This window comes from Oxyura jamaicensis, chromosome 12 (genome assembly GCF_011077185.1).
Source record: "Oxyura jamaicensis isolate SHBP4307 breed ruddy duck chromosome 12, BPBGC_Ojam_1.0, whole genome shotgun sequence".
NCBI classification, from domain to species: domain Eukaryota; kingdom Metazoa; phylum Chordata; class Aves; order Anseriformes; family Anatidae; genus Oxyura; species Oxyura jamaicensis.
Window position 1 is genome coordinate 5,215,192 of NC_048904.1, and position 17,464 is coordinate 5,232,655.

General features: G+C 36.2%; 1 protein-coding gene across 3 annotated transcripts in view; it reads right to left on the reverse strand.

The window, feature by feature from the left end:
- Positions 1-17,464, reverse strand: part of SLC6A11 (solute carrier family 6 member 11) — a 125,472-nt gene that overhangs the window by 69,423 nt on the left and 38,585 nt on the right. For all 3 annotated transcript variants that reach the window (XM_035337424.1, XM_035337423.1, XM_035337422.1), the window contains one exon: positions 5,749-5,881. In XM_035337424.1, the coding sequence (XP_035193315.1) occupies positions 5,749-5,881 (133 nt within the window). The remainder of the gene's footprint in view (positions 1-5,748; positions 5,882-17,464) is intronic.

Sequence of the window (17,464 nt, forward strand, 5' to 3'; positions counted from 1 at the left end):
TGGTTTTTAACATGTAAAATAGACTTTCAATATAATTTCTTGACAATTTACCCTTAAATAGTCCTTCAGCATGTTCAACTCAGCAAATCAGATTAATCAGTTGAAATAATTAAGGAGTAAGGAACAGCACAACACTAGGAAGGACAAGTGCCATGCAGTTACAAAATGAATTTCACAAAGTCCAGCTTAAGACCCTCATACCCTTTATATGTAAAGCTTAAGTAAAACACTCAAGCCAGGAAATATCTGAGGGTCTATATGGAATCCAACCACGTTTGCCTAACATATTGTTTAGAATGAGACAGGCTTCTACCAGAACTATTAAGTAGAACAAAAAAAAAAAAAAATCCACCACAACTATGGAGAACTTTACAGGTTAATAGACAATGCACTTATACAGGAAACAGAAAGAGAACAATAGCTTAAGAGTAAAATAAATTATGCCATCACTTACATGCATTCAACCCAATGTACTGCTTACCTGTGGTAGGTAAAACAGTACTGCTGTTCCCTTAGGAAAAGAAAATTTTTGGCTTTGCCGAATGTTTATAACTTTTCCAAGGATACCATAGTAGATGATGAAATACTTGAATGAATAATGTAAATCACAATTAGGAAAATTCAGAATGCCTCATATTTTTATGTTAATGTGATAACTCCATCACCAAAAGCTTCCAAAGTAATGCCTAATCATTTGCAATGATGAATTGCAGATGATTTTATTAACCAAACAGTATCCTTTTTAGAGATGTAATGGATAATATGAAGCTATCCAATGATAAATGAAGACAGAAGACAAATATTTAATGAGGAGATGCTGTGTAATCATTATTCTATTATTTCAGGTTTTGACTTGCAGTACTACTTAATCAACTCATGTTTATGTAGAGAGGGTATCTATATCAGTGCTTGTTCTTACATAGCACTTAGATGTGTGAGCACAGCCATACTCTTCAGCCATGCTTTCTGTGCTATGATTAATGGAGTACCTGAAGAGTGAAAGTTATAAACAGAACCATAAGAATATCTAACATGTTTTCAGGTCAAAGCTTGATGAGATGGTGTACGAGACATTAAAAGTTGATTATGATAAAAACAAAAAAACAGCAACAAAAAACAACAAGCAGATTTGTTTTAGAGCAACAACCACAGCTTTTTCCAGGACACACAGCCTTGTAGCTACATGTCTACTCCTCTAGATTGTTTTGCAGACACCTGATACGTCTGAAAAACTTGTTCCTTTCTGCAAGTCCTTGTGCTAACTCAGGACAACATCTCTGGCCTTAACTTTCTGCATCAGCTTCTATTTTCATTAGTCTTCCCTTACATTGTAATTTTAAAGTATAACAAGTGGAGAAACAGCATAAACACACACTAAATCAGGATGACGTTGAACTTCAGAGAACTCAACACAAAGGTTATGAAGGGAACAAAAAATCCAGAAGTTAGAATCAGAGGAAATAATATTCAGTGATTATTAAATCCTGTCTCTGTGATACATGAATTATTTCTGAAAAGAAAATGAAGAACAGTCTCTTATGAGATTTATCGTTCTTCCAGATGATCCTGAAGGTCTATGAGAAAGTTTTCTTAACACTTACAGGCTAAGGATTAAAGTGAAGTACAAAATTACACAGAAGAATTTTCTTTTGAGGTTCGACTATAGCAGAACAGAAGTAGGTTCTTTATAATAATCATAATAATGAGAACTCATTCAGGAAGACTAAAATATACAAGTCTTGATCTCAGTGGTCATACAAGCAGCATGACTAACACTAAATAACTCCAAGATCTAGAAGGTATGCAACAATATTCTCATTATAACTCCTCCTATCAGAAAATGCTGACTGCATGTTGACTCAGATAAAATGATGAAACCTGGCCTACAGTAGGCTATTTTATTTTTTTTAGTTAAATTATGTTTCCCAGACCAAAAGCAATTTTCATTCAGCTATCCACTTTTTTTTTTAGTCAGTATTGCCCAGACAAATTATATCAGCCATGTGCTATTGGAAGCAATCACACTTATTGGTGTGATTTATGGAGAATTTCAGTGCACAAAATGGAGTGAACTGTAAATCTGAATATAGTTACTATTTTGTAAGTAACATAGCTTTTCAGTTGTTTACTTTTTGTAAGCAAACGAAAATTTAATAATGCATTCTATTGCTGTTTTTGTTGTGTAGGCCCTACATAAAAATAACCAATAGCAAAGAAAAAAATGGCGGGGTACAAATTCTTATGGAAATCTTACTTGTAACATTACATACATTTTGCAAAACAAAACTGTCTTTTTGGCAATGTTTATCTGTGATATTACCCTTTGGCAGACCCATTGAAGTATTCAGAAGATTTTACATTGTTCATTCATTAAATACAACTTTTTGCAGTAAGACTGAAAGGGTCTTCACATGATTTTCCCAGAAACATAAATATAGTTGAATATGAACAAGGGCAGCTCATCACATTTATTACACATTGAATACTCACTGTCTAAGCCAGCCTTTGGATGAAGATCTATTACTCATTAGTTTGTTTCCTTTTTACACCGATTTTTGCTTTTCTCTGTGTGTTTTGCTTTCAAATATTAGATTTCTTTTATATAGCACAGAGAACAGAAGCATGTCATGCAGTGATATTAAAAAGACATGAGTAAGGTTGATCAGTTGTCCCATGGCTGGGTGACATACTATATGCTGATTAGCTGCCACTCCCTTTCATGAATAGGCTAGTAACGCTGACTAGGAAAGAAAGACTCAAGAAGAAAACAAGACAGGTTTTTGGATTAGTATAGAAATCTTTTCAAGTTATTCTCTATGCAAGAAAAACTGCTGGCACTTTAGTCCATTAGTAACACAAATGATAAAAAATGTATTTTAATGAGGAGTGGATGATAGAAATACAACAAGCTAAGCAAAGAAATATATAATTCAGTAACAAAGATTGGAATGAACACTGCATGTAGGAAAGTAGTAATTAATACATGATTCATATCATAAGGACAATTAAATATTGAAACCGGTTGCCCCGAAATGTGAAATATCTGGCCTTGTAGATGTTTAAGATGCAGCTAGACAAAGCAATAAGCAAACTGGTCTGAATTCAGTTCTGACCCTGGTTTGACCAAGAAGTTGGACAAAAGGCTTCCCAAGGTCCTTTCTAATCTGTACAATGTTGAGATGCTATGAATCTGTGTACCTGAAGGGGTTCCAAAACAGTATCATCAGCTTCAAACAGGGATAGGTTGATGCATTTAAAAAGCAACCAAAATTCTTGAACAGAAAAGGAATAGACAAATAAGAGAGTACCTTTACACGGACTTAGTCTACCAGCCTCCTGACTTCAAGAAAAATGGTGCAGAGCTTGGTACCAATTAGAAGTCACTATGAGCTCAAAAGGAATGATCACAATCTGATAAAACTGTTTTTATCCCATTTTTTTTTTTTTTTAAAAAAAAAGAAAAAAAAAAAGAAAAAAAGATTAGTATTACTTCCTTCAGGAAGGATTATAGGAAGAATAGGTTAGGAATTTCTGATGTCCCTTTCTCAAAGTTTAAAGCGCAATGGCATTTAGTTAAATTAACAAATGGATAGTCAAGATCCAAAACAAGAACTGTTTTCCTCTTCATTGCTACATGAAGATTTCATGAAGACTGCCTTGCCAACTCTCTTTCTGAGCATTTTAATCTTTTGCAGCATCCACATTTGACTGCTATGTCTGTGCTTAGATGGTCTCAAGAGGCAATGAGATGGCACAGTTTCCAGTGACCTTGGCTGTAATAAGTGGCAAGAACATTAAAATTCTGAAATAAATCTGAAAAAGGAATCTAAATAAGGAAAAAAAAAAAAGTATCACTGCAATCAGTTGCAATATCACACAGTCTGGTAAAAAGCTCTCCTTACTAATTACAGGAACAGAAATGGAAAAAGAAAGGATTGACATGGGATATGAAAGAACCTTACTACATGTTCCTCATGAAGCAACAGATCCTCTGCATAGGCAAATCGCTGAAGAGCACAACATGGTCTTCCTCAGTGTGAGGAACATAGGAAACTACCAGTTAGTTGACTTATGATTTTTGAAGACAGAAGTGCTGCTCAGGGTAAACCAATCTAAGTAGTGTAAATATGTGATAAGCCTACTTCTTACATGACACCTTGAAACCAATGCAGCTGAGTACTGAGCACTGATTTCATTTTCTTTGCATTTCTTTTGGAAGACTGCTAGTTATTTCTGCCTATCTGAAAAACTTATCCCATTCAAAGTGGGCAAGACACTTCTCTATCTCAGGATGCTTTGCCTCAACTCATCAGAAAGGCAGTTTTCAAAATGAAACTGAAATATAAAATAAATGTATTCCACTTACTAGTAAGCCATGAATTTAGTTAAGCTATCAGGAAAAAAAGAAGGTCAGATTCACTTTCATTACTTTCAAATGAGAGACCTTTTTCTGAGGAAGTGGTATAAGCTGAAGGAATCTCATATAACATGTATATGGAGAATTATAAAAATCTGAATATAAATCACAGAAATGCAGAAACATAAGATGTCCCTGCTGAGATCAATAGAGACCCTTCCTATTAACAAATTATTTCTGCCAATGCTATTTTTCTATGCAGTTTTGCACAGTCTTGCATTCATGTGCATGTGCATTCACAATACATGTTTTTCCTCCACCCTTGGGACAAGATTATTCTATGGTAGAATAGATCTCCATCTTCAGACATTCTTTCTGATAGAAAAAAAATTCTGCTCAGCTTCATTTCTTTGCTGTCAGTTGTAGTTCTACACCACTTTTGTATCTCCCTTGAGTGCATACTTCAAAGACATATGGACATTTATCTTGTCATTCCCTTATCTCACCTTTGCTTCTCTATACTTTTGTCATTATTTTTTTTAATTTATTTTCCTCTTTCCTCTAAACTATTTGTTCTTGTATGTATCTCTAGACAGTCTCTCTCAGCATCTTTCAAGCAGTGACCTGAAAAAAGTAGGGCTGCATAAATCCATGTTTGCAAATACTTAGATGAAAAATGCACTACCAGATTGACTGACAGAGTTGGTAAATACAGACAGAAGTCCCATGACTTCCTTAGGCTATGAAGTAGTGTCACTCTGTAAGGTATCCAGTATTCATTCACTCAACAATTACAAGAATACTGGATTTTTATTTACTATTTTTTCCTAATATGGCTATCTTCATACATCTGTTTTGTTGTTGTTGCCCATTATTTCTGCTTTTGGTGATCCATTTGAATTTGTTTACATCTGCATTATTGTAGCTTCCTTATGTTTCTGAATGCTCTCAGTTTATCTGTGTGATTTGCTTGCATCACTGAGTTTCAACTCCTTTGAGTTTAGGGAGAAATTCAAATTTTAACACGCTGTGCACAGAAATCAACACAACACATTCTTGATTCCATAGTTCAAGGAATGGCTTCTAGAGGAGTCTGCTAAGTTAACAGCAATACAACTACTAAAACAACATCATCATCATCATCAAAAACAGCCTCATGTAACAGAATTAGTGAAAATCATTAAAACCAAGGGGAACAAAACAACAAAAAGTAGGACTGATTCTTAGTTACTTAGTATTGTACTCTATATATTCCTAAGTACAGATACTTACAGCAATGCAAGGTGCATTTAAAAATCCTACACTTATGATCTGAAAACATGTAAATGACAACACACAGATTTAGAGCAGTAGAGTCATAATTCAGCTGATGTACAGAATTTTAACCCTACCTTTCCAGTTGACTTTGTTCCTTTCCAAATGCAAAAATAGCAGATAGTCCAAGCAGCAAGGAGGCACAGGGCAAGTTCCCAGCGAAGATTCCCAATATGTTCAATCCCATCAGATATAGCTAGCACCCTGCGTCTACCAAAGGGGGAAAAAAAAAAAAAGAAAAAAAGGATAATACTGGAGCAAAATAGCACTACATATAAAACACTGAGCTAAAACCAAGCCTTCTTCAATCAAGGAGACTCCTGGTTACTGACTAGTGAGTATGCATCATGCTAAGAGAAAAGACACAGAAGGGAAAGTATTGGAATATTTTCAATGGGTTTTACATCAGGTTAAAAATAAACAGATGATTGATTTTCCCAGGTCAGTGACAAAAATCAACAAGATTTAAAAATAGATTCAGCATGGAAAGCTTTTGTACAAAGTGAAAGTCAGAGACAAAAACAAAAAAAATAAAACTAAGTGCTCTGAATCAACAAGATATACATAAGCCCAAAACAAAACACTTCAAGAGTAAATGTTTTTTTCAGTTTTACTGTTTTTTCAGTAATAAATATTTGAGTTTTAACCTTTACTTTTACCTTGTAACATTTATTTTCATGAATTAGACTAACGCCATAATTCACAACCAGTTCTCAAAGTAATCCATTCCAGCAGCTGGTCACTTGAACTGTTATGCTGTTCTTCTCTAATGGTTTAACAACATCTTAACAAATGTTATTCACATCTATCTATCTCATGGCTAGAATGTTTCACACACAAAAAAGCAACTATGTATTACATACACAATTCGCAGTGAAGGCTTAAGAAGAGAACATTTTAAAGCAACCCTTTTCAGGAAGATGTCTACAGAAAGTAAATAAATGGTCAGAGTTTGCCGAATTCTCTATGAGAAGTCTCAAATAGCAGAGACACCTACCCTTCTCATCCAAAAACCTTGGCTGGATTCTTTTGAAAAGAGTGGCATAGAAAGTAAATGGCAAATTAATGGCCTCTAAACAATTAGACCTGCTGCTCCCATTTAAGAAAGACACATGGTGCCAATCAACCTGAACTGTTAGCACTGTAATGAGTATTTAAATATACAAAAGTACTTTAAATCACTTTGTCTTTTCTTTGTTCATGCAGAACAAAGGTTTAATGTTTCCCTTAGAAAGAAAGCAGCAACAAGTCCAGAACATACAATTAAACTATAAGATATAATGCAGCCAAAGAATACATCCAATGAAGAGAAAGTCTTGCTCAAAGGGTAGCAGTGATTTCCTCAGCAGGCACAACACAGCTCTCCTTAGTGCCAGGGCCTTAGCTCTCCTGCTGAAACTGGCAGAAACAGCAGCAGCAGCAGCAAATTTTGGAAGCAGAAGGCATTCAGAACTTGAAATTCTTCTCACAAAACCACAGTTCAGCCTGACTGTGGACACCTTCGTGTTTGCCCTGTTCTTTAATTATTCAACATAAATTAATCAAAAATGGGGAGCATTTTAAAAAATGCATGATTCTCCCCTGAATTCAAGAAGTGAGGCTGATATATTCAGTGGTCAGAGATGACAGAGTTGATCACAGCTTCTTTTTCCTCAGCAGCCCAGCTTTTATCTAAAAACTGCCACACCTTGAATAAATCACCCAGACAGGAGAAAAAGAAATAGCACAGTTGTCCTCCTTATCTCTAAGCATTACAAGACACCTGCACTACCTTATTCTCCTCAGATCTTAATGTAGATAAAGAACTGTAAAATGACATTAAAAGTGATACTCTGCAGTTTAGAATTACAGGCATTAAAAAATAAGTAAATAAATAAGTTCTATAGTAAGATGCCCAGGAACAGCCACATCTGTGGAGGCCTGCACCAGCATTTCATCACTTGTGACAGTACGTGATAAAGCAGAGCAGAAAGAAGGGGTAATTTATGTGCACGGTATAAATTAACCAGATTATGATGGAAAGAGGTTGCAAGTACCTCATGGTCATAAGTGAAATTAGTTTTATTAGAGGACCTCAGCATCATCCTAAGAAATCCCTGATATAAACTATGTGGTATTGCAAAAGGAGATAGTGGGATCCCCAGACAAACTGCAGACTCCCAGGGATTTTATATTCTGAATTATCAAGTGATATTAAAAGTCAAAATGAAAAATAGTAATTTTTATGAGCCGAAAGTGCCCCGCTTGGGTAACTACACAAGCTTGACAGTTACAGGGAAGCCATGGGAGATAACTAAGCTGAGTTACATAACTAAATTATTGAGAATTAGAAACCTAAATTAAGGGATGACTTCCAGACATTTCTTTATGATAAAACTTTTTAGTTGTCAAATCTGGCATATCCCTCAGGAGATATTAGGATCTCATTGGCCATGTCATTTAGCAGCGGTGCATGCCAGACATACCGTAAAAAAGCATATATACTACATATATGTATATGTGTGTCTAACATATAGAAAATATTATAAAACTTACTATTAAAAAACAAAACTCGTGGAGTAAATGTCTCTGTAATTTTGCTTTTCAAATTCTGGATGTTTTCCAGTAGGAAACATGCATGTCTGTCCTTAACAGCACTTCAAAAAGTGCTGTTCAATTCAAAAACCTGAACTCTTCAGATAGAGTCTGAAGACTTATTTTCACTAGAAGAAAAAAAAAAAAAGAAAAGCCCAAGAACCTAGAGAACCACCGTAGCTGCAAGGTACCAACAATGATGTAGCTGGGGGTAACCATTTGAATTACTACAGAATTTAAGATCACTGCTTATAATGCACCATTTTAACCATAGTAACTTTGAGTATACTGTGTGAGTTTGCTGCCAACAACTTAAGACTGCGTGAAATTTTGTTGTAAAAATTATTTGGCTTGCACAGAGATCTAAAGATACAAATCATCAAGTATTGTTGTATGTCAAAAATATGTTAAAACAGAAAAATGATTAGTTTGAAAAGACTTCTTGTGGGTCTTGAGTTTGTTTTTGTTTTTCTGTTTCTTATACACAGCAGTTCAATTTCACGAACTGCCAGTAGCGTGGGAGAGAAGCCAGGAGACTGGTGGCATTTCAACATCTTGAACACAATGTTGAGGAAATAAACTTCATCTGCATTAGGGTTAACTTGGAACTTGAAGGTGAATCAAAGCAGAGTATGGTTTTTAAATCAGTGGTAGCAAAACAAAATCTACAGAGGATATAGTGCCTGTAAATGGAAAATTAAGGTTTTTTTTTTGTTTTTTTTTTTGAATTTAAACCACATTGGATTCGTAATGTAATGTGTCTTTGACTGTGATACACATGTTTAAAGGCTTCGCCATGTCTTTCTACACATACATAACTTGAGTAACTGTTATTGAAGGAAGAGTTTTACTTCCCACACATAACACAAATAAAAAGAAATGACAGAAGTTGATAGACTTGAATAAATAAAAAGATAAATGTAAGTGGAATAATAGGACTTAACTGAAGTTCGGAATTCTTTGTATTTCCTGTTACGTGCCAGAACAGCTGATGGTTGGTCACAACAGCATTTAAAACTGATAATCAAATCTTGGCTACATGGTTAGGACTACAGAGTGGTTTCATTGTGGTTACAGCTTATAGTACCAAATACTATAATCCAAACGCATACAGTTCATGTTGAATCAAAATAGAATTGTGGCTAAAACAAGGACAGAGTGGGGAAGAAAGAACAAAGCCAGAGAAAAATTTCAGCATACTTTCAGTAGACATAAAATAACATCCTCAGTAAGTAACAAGACAGTATTCTGTGACCTTTTGCTACCTAAATTCCAGGAATGTACTGTTGCTAATGGTAACCTCTCTTCTTTCAGTTGACATCATTGTACATATATGTCCTAGCAAAATTTGGAAAAATAAAGATGAGTAAGTATTACATACTTATTGAAAGTGCTTTTGCTTGAGAATTTGCTAAAACAATTTCTGATTTAGCAGCTCAGTAATCCTAAAGAAAGAAGGAACCTTCTCTTGCTATAATTGCTGCAGACAGGCATATTATGAGATAACTGTTACTTCTGACTACTCACAGTAGAAAAATAACCTTCACATCCACAATTGAAAAGTAAGAGTTTGAAAGCTTTAGCCTCTACAAGTGCACTCTCCTGGGACAGAGCAACAACAGCACTACACTTCCCATGGGCTGGGAGAGCACTTTTCCTGGGAAAGGGCATCTTTATTAAAAAGTGTTCCAATGTGCAGGGCTGCAGCAAACTCTTGAAAATAAAAAGGATTAACTGCTACCACGCATAGTTGAAAGGAATGTACCAAGGTAATCATTGCATTATTTCATGATTTGGAAAGCTGAAGAACAGATTCAATCTATTTGAGGAAAGCTCCTTCATGTTCCCCATGTTCCCTCCCTGATTTGGAGCAGTGTCCAAGACGTTTTTCTTTTACAAAATAAAAAAATAAATCAGAGAAAGTAGCCTACCAAGGTCACTTCTCCTTCTGTATCTGTTCAGCCAGGAACAGGCAATGCTATCTACATACTCTGCACCAGACTCTGTCCTCAGCACATTTTGTGGGAAATAAAAGAAAAAAGAAGCCACTAAGCAGCAGTGGTGCTGCTGTGGAGTAGCCTTTCTGGCTACTGGTATGCTCAATGTTTTGGTATGCTCCTTTCATACCTGCAGATTTTTCAGACCCAGTTTATATTTACCTTGTGAACTTTTTTACTGAGCTCTTTGTGAAAAAAAAAAAAAAAAAAAAAAAAACTAACAGTTTTGAACAGCAGTAGCACACAGCTTTTTCCACCAGTTCAGAAGTATCATTATTTCTCAGACATCCTCTATTCCTATGCTAAAGTAAGTTTACCATCCAAAGATGTTTTCTAAAATCTCATATTTCTTTGTCTCTCATGGCATTGTCTACAGTTAGTATTCTTTAACTTCCGTGAAAATGTATTGTTTTGATTATTTCATACCCAAATGCACTTGAGTATTGTGTGCAAGTATACAGTTGCTGACACGCAGACACTAACTTGATTCTGAAACTAGTGGCATTCAAATTCTATGTACCAGGATCCTTTGTGGATACCTGAACTGCAAGGCCAGATAGCTACCAGCATCCAAGGCTCTGGCAAACGTCTGCTTGAAGACGATCACATCACAATCACAATCAGATGCTTATTCAGGTAGTTAACAGCCACAAAGTCAGCCTCCTTTGGAAGAACCACAGTGACTGCGGTACTTCCAGACACACTGGAAGGCTGAGATGTTTTCCCTGGATACAAAGATACATAAAGCAGTATTCTTTTTGTCATAGAGATCAAAGGAAGCTGCTTATGTAACAAAGAGTACTTGTGAAACATTATTTATTGATGAGAGTGTGGCCAACGCTCATCAATAAATAGGAATAACTATACTATATAACTATAGGAATAACTTTGAAACAAGTATTTTGAATTGTTTCCCCACCAGCAATATTCACTCTCCATTGTCTGAGTCACTTCACTTTTCCCACTATCTGATGCAGAGAATCTTAAAAACTGGATGCTGCAGCTCACTTGACCCTGTGACCTTCCTAGGCAGCAGCGTTGTGTGTTCTTGCTCAAGTCAGTGGTTCATCAGCCTCTTCCTCAGCTCTTACAATTGAAATGAGCTTTAAAGGATCTCTGAGTGACTGAAAACTGCATTTTTGGTTCTATTAAAACACTAAACTCTACTGAACAGCACAGAAGCTTTTCTGTCCAGCAATATCTTTCGGAGATTTGCAGCATTTTGTTATGGTTGTCTAATCTGTGCTAACTGCTGCCTAATTTGGGAGAGGCTGATCCACCAATCTGGATTGCATTACGCAAAGGTGAAAAAAGGAACACTCTAGGAAGAACAAAAACTTTTGAAAGACGCTGGTATGTGAGTAAGAATGAAACAAAAAAAATGCTTATTTCTAATAATAACATATATGTACAGCCAATGGCATTTCAGAGAGGACTCCATGCTTGGTTGAGTAGTTCCCATTTACCCACTGGACACAGTAAAACTCTCGAAGTAAGGGGGTATGGTTAATAGAAGGAAAGTTAATCAAAATTACATGCTTCCACCTTTATATGAATATAGAATGGTTTTCACATTCTGGCCAATATATTCGCACAGTTTTTAGAAGATAATAAAAACCCACTATAAAATTCTGTTAAACTAATAAATCTCTTATGAAAAAACATTTAACTTTATGTTTGGCTTTCTGAAAGCAGCAGACAGGTAATTCCCAGTGGTCACATCAGTAAGAATTCCACAGCTAGAGCATTATGCACAGCTCTAAAATATTTACCTCTTACAGCATATTTTCTGTGACCTACACATATCAGAATGAATTATTCCTAGTTGAGCCACATTTGCTGCTGCTCAGCCTAGTTCTTTCCTCTTGAAGTCCTGAAAGGGTTGTATGTTGTATATTCTTTACCCACTTTTTACATTTCTTATCAGTTAAAAAGATTAAACTCTACTCAGCAGACTTCTCTAAAATTTCTAGTTTCAGCTTGCAAATAACGAGTATTTCTTATGGTAACCAATGTCACATTAAAGTCAGTACTTATCTGACCATTTAACGACTGTGCATATCTATGAAAAAATCTTCATTGTTTGTGTATGTGTGTGTACTTATAGCTAGAGAAAGATTGTGATATACAAACCCTGGACACCCCACTTATCCTCTAGTTATTCCTGACCTATTTTCCTTCAACCTGTTTCACTGAAGTCACAGCAACTTCTTAGCCAAGTCTGAGAGTTTAATCTTATCAAATGACTTCTTTTGTATCATTCCACTCACCTGTGCTCTATAGTTTCTTGGTACTCTCTCAACATATCCAATAACTCTTCCAGTCTTTGTGCAGTTTTTCCCCTACACCTACTCCTCTCTGAAGAAGTCATGCAGTGATTAAAAAAAAAAAACAAACTGATTTTTATTCACCTTCAGAGTGATGTAAATTAGTTCAGCATTCAGGCTGCAGCAGCTGTGAAATGAAAGTACCTAGAAGAAATGTAAGTCAGCCTGGTTGTTCTCAAAAAATTCTGTTCAGAGGCAGTCTGTAGACTTGTACTCAGCTATTCACTTTAAGTGTTCATATAATGAGAGCTACAGACCACAGAAAAAAAAAATTTGAAACATCCCATGATTTTGTAAAATAGTCCTTCATAAGTTCTTGGCTACAAATTCATGCAACAAATGAGTGATGGTAAATTCTCGTCTCTTCCCCCTGGAACATATAAGTATAAAACTATTCCCTGAAAGGCCAAAAGAAGGCCATTGTCTCAACATATTTCTCATAAGCACTGGCCCTGCACTAATTCCTACTTGGAAAAAAGAAGAAAAAAAAAAAAAAAAAAGGACAAACAACCAAGGTACTCAAGGCAGCAAAATGTAGCTTGTAAGTCAAAAGAGAAAAGTAATATTGTGAACGTTCAGGAGCTATTTGGGGAAGTCCTGAGTCCACATTTACAACTACTTGCTCTTTATAAAGTACCATCATCCTCTTGCAACTTACAATTCTTAACTGAAATGAAAAATAGAGCCAGTAGAATTTATTTATTAACTAAAACCAATAGTTTTTTATTATTATTTCAATTCTGCTGACTATCCATGGAAGGGACTTCAGGAGAGTATCAGTTATCTCCCTTTCTGAACAGCAGGACAACTGTGCCTACACAATTGTTTAAAGGCCTGCACTGACTGCTATTCTGCAATCTATTGGCAATCCCAAGCAATGTCTAATGTGTCTTCCTCTGGAAATCCTCCTAACATGGAAACTCAATTTCCTTACTGCCACATTAGAATATAATGGCAAAGAATGAAAAGTCTACCAACTTCTTTTCCTGCCTGTTAGCTACTTTTTTTTTTTTCCTCCCACATCAAGATCATCCCTCCTTTAAGAATTTAAATTGACTAAAAAACTAAGCAAGTATGACTTGTACATGAGAAAGGCAGGACTGGATGTAATCCTGGGGAAGGATACTAAACTGGATAGTTGTGGTACAGATGCAAGGAAGGCACTAGCTATAGACAAAGGAAAAACAAATCAGCTGAGGAGTTAAGGTAAAAACTGAAATAGCTCACCAACGTCCCAGAAGCATGCTAACATTTGGGTTCCATCTAAAATGATTTATCAGTGTCCACACTTAAGATTAGAAAATTGAGAGAGAAAGGATTTCCCTCTGGAAGGATTTTCCCCACTGGTGAAGCCACACCTGACCTATGGCATCCAGTTCTGGGCTCTTCAGTATAAAACATACATGAAGCTACAGGAGGGAGTCCAACAAACAGCATTATAGATAACTAAGTGACTGGAGCACCTCTACTATTAGGAAAGGCTGTAGAGAGCTGGGACCATTCAGCCTGGAAAAGAGGAGGCTCAGAGGGATCTTATCACTGTATATAGATACCTGAAGGAAGTGTGCAAAGAGGTCAAAACCAGACTCTTTAGTGGTGTTTCAGTCCATTGCCTCTTGTCACAGGAGGTTCCATTTGAATATCAAAAAACTCTTTTTGACTCTTAGGGTGACCAAGCATTAGAACGGACTGCCCAGGGAGGTTGTGGAGTTTCCCTCCTTAGAAACATTCAAAAAAAATACCTGGACAGGGTCCTGAGCAGCCAGCTCTAGGGGGCCCTGCTTGAGCAGTGGGTGGACAAGATGACTTCCAGATGTCTCTTCCAACCTCAATTATTGCTATTTGCATACACAGGGAGAACAGGCTAGGACAGAGAACTCAAATCATTGAGTTCATCTATCTTCCTGGAAACCCTGGAAGGCTTCAGAGTCCTATATTCGTATTCATAGCCCTGTTCTACCCCAAAGCATGTAAGGTCTTCTACCAAGAAAACTCCCTATCAAGCTTCCTGCTACTCAGCGGTACGTGACTTCAGAACTGCTTCCACACTTTCCTGTTAATACTGCGCATAAATAAATACTTACTAGTATAAGGACTGGAACTGTATGGTCTAACTATTAACCTATAAAGTAACAGAACAACCTTTGTAAATCCTTATTGTCTTCAAGTATCCTTTTCAATCTAAACCATCTAAATAAGAACTGAAGCAGCAGTAGAACGATCCTCAAAACTTCTGGCTGAGGCACTCACCTCAGAAGTTGTTAGGATCCCCATCTACACTCCATGACTGTTTATATTTTATAACAATTAGAGCAGGTTCAATGTGAAATCCCCATCCCATGCAGACCATGTTCAAGGAAGTGGAACACTTGTATTTAATTTCTTGAAACAAAATACAGCAAACAACATTCTAAATATTGAGTCAGAGTGAAGGAGACAAAGGACTTGCTGCTTTTTGAATAATTCCCTTAAAATTTCATGTAAGAGCAAAAAACTGTTTTGTTTAAAGCCAAAGAGCAATTACTTGTTTCAAAAGTTGTAGTAAGTTTCTCCGTTTACATAATTTTTAAAAGTCTTTATCTTTGGAGAGTGCAGAAACATACATTTCTTTGTTTCTTAACTGAAATAAATCAGCACAACTTAACACTAAAGAATATGAAAAAAATAATCTGGCCTCTCACACTTAGCATTTTTACTCTCTGTAGCTCAGATCCCCGTCTGTAAAATGAGAAGTTGACCTTACATGGATTTTGTGAAGGTAAATGAACATGAAAGTAATCAAGATCTATGACTGCAAAGTCACTGACACCATAAGCACTCTAGAAAGCCTTGATTAAATTAATATATTTGTACGGAAAGGAGAAATATAATAATAATGAGAATACAAAACATTGGAAAAGGAACATAGAGAATAACAACAAAATATTCGAATGCCACCATGGTGTTTGCTCCCTATCCATCCTCTAGCCGGAACAAAGCAGAGCTACTGAAAAAAAAAAGTGCAGTTTTTCAACTACAGATGATCATATTCACTAAAGACATCAACTTAAACTTGCACAGCCTCCCTTCTAGCATTTCCTAATACTCAAGAGTATGAATTTTAACTTTTTATGCCATTTTTTTCTGCATAGTAGAAAAGTTATGTAAAATATTCAAGATAAAAATCAAAAAAAGGGAAAATATCATCTGCCAGATTTAGGCTAACATTTACCCTTGGCTTAGCATTTTGAGACATATCCCATTTCCTTCTTTGAACTGAAACCAGGCAAAAATCTGTGGTTCTGAGGTAAAACCAGATGAAGAGCTCATGTGAATCCAAACAAAGTGCTGTTTTCACACAGCCTCTTGTGAACTGAACCGAAACAAGCAAGTCTGGCACAGCTCAATGTTCTTCTACAAGACATGCACAAAGGGCCTAGTTCTGAGAGATGCTGAAGGTCTCTGGGTACTGAGCACTGCAGAATCAGGCCCAACTTGCTAATGACTTTTTATAGGATAGTGGGGATTAACCACAATGTGACTCTTGCAGTCATTTGCAGTCTGAATGAAACAGGAAGAACTCTTTGACATTGCAAGGAAAGGGTTTGTGCCTTTTCCTTTTTGCTGAGAACAGCCACTTTTCCCTAAACAAAAAAAAAGTTTTTTTCTCACTAGGCTTTACTTGGAAATGCTAAGGATATGTCACTCCCTTAGAGGATGACAGGCCAACAAGCAGACCTTCTTTAGCAGAGGACTAAGTTGTTGTTATACAGCCAATAACAAACTATTGAGGTGGAATCAACCACAAAACCATGGGTCCTCTGTCTGTCCAGCTCCCTTCCCAGGCACAAGAAACCTCAAATTCCTGTCCACCGTGACAGACCAGAGTAACAGCCAGAAGAGCACACAGATATGGTTGCTGTCCCCTATACCTGCTAGTTTCCTCACCTAGCAAAGCACACATCACAAAATAGATTTTCTCTTTGTTTCCCCAGCTATAAAGATAGCCCCATCCATGGTTACAGCTCACTTTCACAGGACTGCTTTAACATAACAAAAATGACCAACACCTCTATTATTACTGCAGCTACTTTAAAGTTTAAACAATAAAAATTGAATGAGACATACCTTGAAATTAAAAAAAAAAAAAAAAAAAAAAAAAACACTTTATCAGGCTAACCCTTTAGGATAAGAACAACAAAGCAAGCAGTAATTAACTAGACAGTCTCTGAATGCTGGGCACCACTATGAAATGAAAAATGAAGTTTTCAGAATCTTGCCTATCTTTCTCTGTAACACAGCATCATAGCATAAAAAGTGAATTTTGATCAATTCAGCTGCTTACCTTTGAAAAACATATGCAGATTGAATGTGAAACTATGACTTTTTAAGGAAGGTTAGAAATCCTCTTTAAGCTCCCAATTTTTCCCAGAGTTGTCAACATTGACATCTGTGGTCAGTGACAAGTCAGATAACTCAAATGAAATCTTCAAACAATCATTAACAGGAAAAGACATTTTTACCTAAGCAGGAAAACAAGCAAAATGGGTCCAACCCCCTAGACTTTGCCTGCTGTTCCTTCAGCAGGCTCAGGCCATTTTGGGTGTGTAGCTACATATAAGTAGTTATCAATTACAAGCTCACAAAAATACTTCAACTTTCACAATCTTTGCATTCATAATTGCTCTTGAATGTACCAAGGGGAAAATAACACCTAGGACCTATTTATCTCTAGAGTCTGTTTTGTTTTAATAAACAAACAAGCAATCCATCCAAGACAATAAACAGGATTTCATCTTCTGTGTGACCCATCCATTAAAGCTGATGGAAAATGTTGAATTCTAAGAGAAAGTGAGCCTATACCTATTAGGGTAGCAAGGAAACAGTGTAGTCTGTACAGACCTGAGGAAGGGCAA